General features: G+C 37.9%; 1 protein-coding gene across 1 annotated transcript; it reads right to left on the reverse strand.

Moving 5' to 3' along the window:
* Positions 1-203: 203 nt before the first annotated feature.
* On the reverse strand, positions 204-6,122 carry LOC140807113 (probable DEAD-box ATP-dependent RNA helicase 48). The gene is made up of 10 exons (XM_073163818.1): positions 4,838-6,122; positions 4,337-4,443; positions 3,446-3,501; positions 3,137-3,361; positions 2,848-3,054; positions 2,657-2,743; positions 2,345-2,440; positions 2,030-2,245; positions 1,358-1,540; positions 204-687 (listed from the first exon to the last, which is right to left on the reverse strand). Exons 1-10 carry the CDS (start codon positions 5,917-5,919, stop codon positions 457-459), a joined length of 2,490 nt encoding a protein of 829 aa, XP_073019919.1. The 5' UTR covers positions 5,920-6,122; the 3' UTR covers positions 204-456.

Genomic DNA, 6,122 nt, shown 5'->3' on the forward strand with positions numbered 1-6,122 from the left:
TTAATTATGTTCATACAGTAGAATCCGCCTATCGATGCCTAGTACCTGCCTAGGTGTGTCCTAGATGCAAGATGCCCGACTAACGCCAGCGAATATTACAACCTTGATTTTATTATTGTAATATTTCTGGAACTTCAAGTTTTGATTCTTAACTAAATATTTAAGCGGTCAGAAATTTAGTTCCAATGCATTTGATCCAGGAACCAACAGCGGACTTTTACCAAGTACAAAGGTAAAAGAGGCCTAAGGGGATCAAATTTTCTGAATATCCAACCACTGGAAGTATATAGAATTTCAATGCAGACCTGATACCAATTACTGCATATTAGCCTGCAAAAACTACGCCATGCCAAATTGAAAATATCAAAAGCTGACACTCGGGGGACTCTTTCCCTAGTGATAAAAGTGTAAATACATAATTCATCACATGCGCAGTTAAAAGATGTAAACAAGGTGCTACTTTCGTATTCGAATCCCAGAAATACCTTTCAATCCCATCTTAAGAGCAGTTTTCCTGAACAGTGCAGGTGGCTTTTGTAAACCAATTGAGGCTGAGAATTGGTTGGCCAACTCCACGAGCGTTGTTTTGTCTCTGCCAATTACATTGATGGAGTTGTAATAGCCGAGCCAAGCGTGATATGCTGCTTCTTTGACACTAGCATCGATCTTTTCCGTTGAATTCTCAATCTACATTTATATTACCAGAAAATATTAAGAAAAACTGCCATGGTTAACTATTTGCATGGTGCAAGTGACTTTTTTTTAGGACACTATATTAAATTCATTCATTAGAAGCAATAATCACAGATAGTGAACAAGTGATCCGCAGTTGCATGGTGCAAGGCGTTACTCCTGCAAATCAAACAAGTACTTTCTTAGCGTTAAACATTATCTCTTTTTTAAATCTTTTTCAGGATATTTGCCTTCACTTGACTTGTACCTCCTTGACAATTAAAGAAAACGATTTTTACAAGTTACTTAAGAGTAAATTCATTTTTTATTTGTTTCCCAAAAAAATTAAATTTATTTCTTATGCATAAATAATATTACATAATATTACCAGGCCACCTCCCATGAGCTCGATATTTTAGAAAAAATAATTTTAACATGACAACCGAACCAGTGCTCACAAACTCAAAACCACTGGCACACACAACTTCAAAACATTTTATCTCCTTTTTCTTCTATATGACATTCAACGCCCAATGCTCGACAAACATACATATGTGCCTCATAGATATTTATTCCAAACATACATTCAACGATGTTAGGCCTAGACATCAGGGTGACTGATGCTACTGAGCCACCTCCTATGAACTCAAACTTATATATGACATGAACAGAAGAGATTGTATACCTTTACTTTCATATCAGGATCTAAAGTTGGTGAATCAACTTTCTCAATAGGAAGATCCTTCAACTCATCCAGGAAATATTGTTCCCAAGGCGCAAGCAAAAGAAACCCTTCTCCTTCTTTGCCTTGCCGCCCTGTTCTTCCAAGCCGATGAATATATTGCCCTCGATCAGGGGGTATTCCCACCTGTTATTATTGCTTTTTTAATAAGAAACATGTCCGCTTATGATCACAAAATTTACATCTAGAGGTATTATCCATCATTCAAATACAACTGTGAAGTTCCATCGATGTCGTAACTAGTGTTTCCTTGACGCAATGGATACAGTGATGCTGAACTTTTGATTTAAAGTCCCATGGGTAGGCATCAAAGACCAATGAACTAACGGAATTCTCTAAGGTCTTTGCCAAGTTGTGCGGTGTGCCTGATGACATTACCAAATGCCTTTATGACAATTTTGTGATAGTAGATATTTCTAGAACAGATGATAAAAAGATGTCATGGTGCAAACAATTAATCTGGTAATTAAAACTTTTCGCAAACAATTGACATCAAAGAGTCCAGTCATTTGGTGCCGTAAATATCGACCGAACATACAAGAAGTTTGATTTCTAGAAATGGACGTGTAGGATTAACTTAAGTGTTAAAATAAATGCAATAAACAATCACTTCACCTGAATAACCAACGTGACATCAGGATAATGTATCCCTCGAGCTGAGACATCCGATGTGATCAGAATCAATCCTTTTGATGCCTTGAATTCATCGGATATCCGAGTACGATAGAGCGAAGGCTTTTTGGAATGAATCTCTCGAACATTCAGTTTTAACTCACGCAAAAGGGAAAACAAGAACGATGTCACTGCTGCCGTTGCACAAAAAACAATGACCTGAGAAGAAGTAAAGCAGTTATCTGTAAGAAAATGTTCAAATCAAATAAATGTGGATTCCAAATCACTGGCGTGTTATAAAACCTATCTCAAACGCACCTTGTAGTCGAGCACTTGACTTGTATGGTGTTTCAAAAGATGGTGTACCAAATGAAAATGCTGGTCATGGGGTGCAACAAGATAAAATTGCTTAACCTGCTCAAAGGGTTAGCACGGACATTGTAACGATGGCTCGCTTCAATAAAACTTGATAAAATGAAGCTATTATCCTCTGTCAACTTTAAAACTGATGACAAGTAAGGTCAAAAAACTTTTGATTCAGTGAACTCCAAATTCAATATGACGGGACTCGGGAGTTATCAGCAGTTTAACCCAGAGAAAAGCACGGTACCATCAAATCGAATAATATACCTTTTCATGAATTTCCAGACTCCCAATACCCACTGTATCGATGTAGGAAGATTCCCTTTTCAAAACAAGTTGGGATATTCGACGGACCTGAAATTTGACAATTTCAAAATTAAGACTTCCCAAGGGTGATAGCTTACCTTTGCTCTTATACAATAAAAAGGACCAGTTAATTTTAAGCCAAAAGGCTGAACCTCCTTTGGCATTGTAGCTGAAAAGAGTAAAGTCTGCCTCTTGCGAGGCAAACAATCAACAATATTCTCCACATCCTTCCGAAACCCAAGGTCCAGCAAGCAATCAGCTTCATCAAGTATAAGCATCTGCAGTCCCATCAATCTCACAGAGAAGCTCGATTTGTTTTCAATGTGATCTAACAATCTACCAGGAGTGGCAACAATTATCTGCAAACATCACATCCTATTAAATATGCTCGCAACAGAACCTTTACTGCAATAATCAAATACTGTAAAATCATATATACACCTGACATAAATTGGATTCTAGGCGTTTTTGATCAACTTTAAACCGTGTCCCTCCAACTAGTGTTTGAACACCAACACCATCATGGTGCTTCAGGAGCACATTTGCTTCCGCACAGATTTGACTTGCAATTTCTCGAGTGGGGCACAAAACAAGGACATATATCGGGGGGACTCGCTGAATTTTGTTACCACTTGATGCCTTCAGAACTGTTTCAATAGCAGGAAGCTGTTTATGTTTAGCAAAGCAATAAGGCTAAAAACTAAGAACTGACTACGAATAAAGTTATAAATAAGAAGTCTTGTGACCCACCAAAAAGGCAATACTCTTTCCTGTTCCAGCCCTAGCTTTGACTAAAGCATCCTTCCCTGCTCCAAAGAAAGACCATGGATCATAAAAAGTAAGAAAACAAACAGTAATGATATTTATCCCAACAAAGAAAAAGATAGAAAGCTGTACAAAATCATATCACAGCATCTAAGCCTCAAGCAATGAAGAAAAATAATAACAAAAAGTGTCCTACAATAGCCATTGTATTTCCTCTAAATGAAGCGCGGGTTTAATGGAAACAGAACGGACTATAATAGGTCAGTTTTCATTATTCAAAACTAGCATAATCAAATAAAACAAAATCCTATTTGTAATCTTCTGATCTTGTACCTGACCACTATTAAGATCATGAGCGAACATAACAAGGGTATAGGGTGCTACCACCTACCTCCCTTCCCAAATGAAAATATTTTAAATTTTATGCACAATTTTTCTAAAAAAGCATACTTTATGCCCCAACTTGTAAAATCCCCCCCCCCCCCCCCCCCCCCCCAACCCCTAAGACCCTGATATATTTTGAATTTCATCACCCCTTATCTAAATGCAGAGCAATTTTTTAAACCACAACAATAGCAACATTATCAGAGCGACTTAGGAAGTTATTAAGTAAATAAAATATCGGTTTGCACAAAATATTCATCCTAAGAAATGTGGTTAAACCTACAAGATGGAGTGCGATGGTGGTGATTCCTGTTTTTTCCCCATTCAAACGACAAGCAAGAAAAATAGCAGATAGAAAGGGTAGAACACTAATACAATCTAACAATCCTGTATTAGATGACTAATTGAAAATAATTTCGATTTAGTACTTGGACAATGTTCTAACAGAATTTGACACAATTATAAATGAATGTCACAGTGGAAATTGATAACCTTCAAGGACCACAGAAAGCGTAGCATCTTGCACTGCGGTCATTTGCACGTAACCAGCTTCAGTAAGTGCTCGTACGGTTAAAGGAGATATGCTACACTCATCGAACCTGAAGAAGTATTATATTAATAAAATATATTTAACATTTTAACAACGGTACATTCCTTTGGACCGTCAAACGATCAAATTTCTCAAAACTCAAAACATGAAACTTCTCAATCTTTGAGTTTTCTATGTCATATCCAAATCTCGAATCATTTGGGCTAATATTCGGACAATTATGTTAAAATCCATAACATAATTACCATTTTGCCCTTAAAATTAATTCATTATTTTTCGACTTATTTACGAAAATACCATCAGAATAAATTGAATATTTTTCAACTTATTTACCAAAATACCATCAAAGCTATTTTATTCTCCGGGTCTCTCTACCTTATTAAATTATAATCAACACCAATCCATTAAAATGTATCATACTTGATAAATAAAATCCAGCATACCTTTTAGAACTAAGAATTGATTCCTCTTCAATTTCTTCTCTTCCACCCCCCTGCGTACTCCTAGATCTGAACTCCTTTCGGATGACTTCGACTTGCTGAGATAAGTCATCCTCATCCTCGACAATATTCAATGGCAATCTCTTTTTTATTTTGATATCGTACTTCCCCAGTGCCGCACGAGTACCCACTATCCTTTCAGTTTGTCCCCCAATTCTTGGTTCTTCTTCATCCTCATAATCATCACTATCATCGTCCGATGAATCCATCACACCTCCTCGAAATTTTGACCATTTTTCAGCCCTCTTGCCACCAGAAGCTGCTTTATTATCCGAGCTGCCTTTGCCGATCGAATCAGCAGTTCTTGAAAAGGTTAACCTTTCTCTTATCCCATTTGCAGAACCTACAGAATAATAACGCCTAAAATTCAAGAAATCACTGACATCCTTCATCATCCCACTTCTTGAAACTGTCACAGAACCAAAACCACCACACATTTGACTGGAACACTCCTTCCCAGAATCAGCTATTAAATCACTCCTCCGCTTCCTATAAGTACAAAAATATCTCGGTTTTGTTAAATTACCAGTCATAGTACTCGAATATACACTCTCACCACTCTTCTCAGCCACACTAAAACTAAAAGTCGATTTCCTTGAATCAATCAGCCCACCAGCCTTATTCACTGGAACTGGAATATCCAAAGGGCCGTCAGCTTCATTCCACAAATCCTCAGCACCTTCCTTCATGAATCGATCAGCGAGGGCCCGAATGTGATCTTTTGCAGATAACGGTCCATAACTGTGCTGGCTCCTATCAATTTGTTGCGGCCCTATCGATGGGTTTTCAGCAGGGGCTAGTTTGGCTCGGATTTCTGACCGAACTCGAGCTTGGTAAACTTGCTTCTCTTGATCGAGTAGGCGCTTCTCTTTCTCACGGGCTTTTTTCTCGTGCAAGCGTTTCCATTGCCACTTGTTGAGCCCGCCGGGGAAGGTACGTGGACCGCCACCCATCGAACGGAGGAAATTAATGCTCCGAGGAAAAGACTTGAAACGTTGATGGAGGGAAACGGAGCAAAAGTTCATGGTCGTGGTAGATCGGAGGAAGAGGGTTTAGGGTTTTAAGAAACGTGTAAAAGGATTCCCTTAAAAGCTAATTCAACATTAAAAACCTAAATTAACTGACCTAATATTAAATTATAATTAAACAAAAGAAAATTTTATTTTCCCCCAACCCCGTTTCTTCCTCCAAGCTTTCTTTTTCTTAGGTGTTCTTCTTCAATCGATGG

The sequence above is a fragment of the Primulina eburnea genome, chromosome 12 (genome assembly GCF_022965805.1).
Source record: "Primulina eburnea isolate SZY01 chromosome 12, ASM2296580v1, whole genome shotgun sequence".
Taxonomy (NCBI): Eukaryota; Viridiplantae; Streptophyta; class Magnoliopsida; order Lamiales; family Gesneriaceae; genus Primulina; species Primulina eburnea.

Excerpts from the sequence above, each read along its gene's own strand:
- LOC140807113 (XM_073163818.1), bottom strand. The coding sequence starts at position 5,919 with ATGAACTTTTGCTCCGTTTCCCTCCATCAACGTTTCAAGTCTTTTCCT. Across the intron at positions 3,362-3,445 it reads GAAAGAGTATTGCCTTTTTG|CTTCCTGCTATTGAAACAGT; the intron begins GTGGGTCACAAG and ends AAACATAAACAG. Across the intron at positions 3,055-3,136 it reads TAGAATCCAATTTATGTCAG|ATAATTGTTGCCACTCCTGG; the intron begins GTGTATATATGA and ends TGATGTTTGCAG.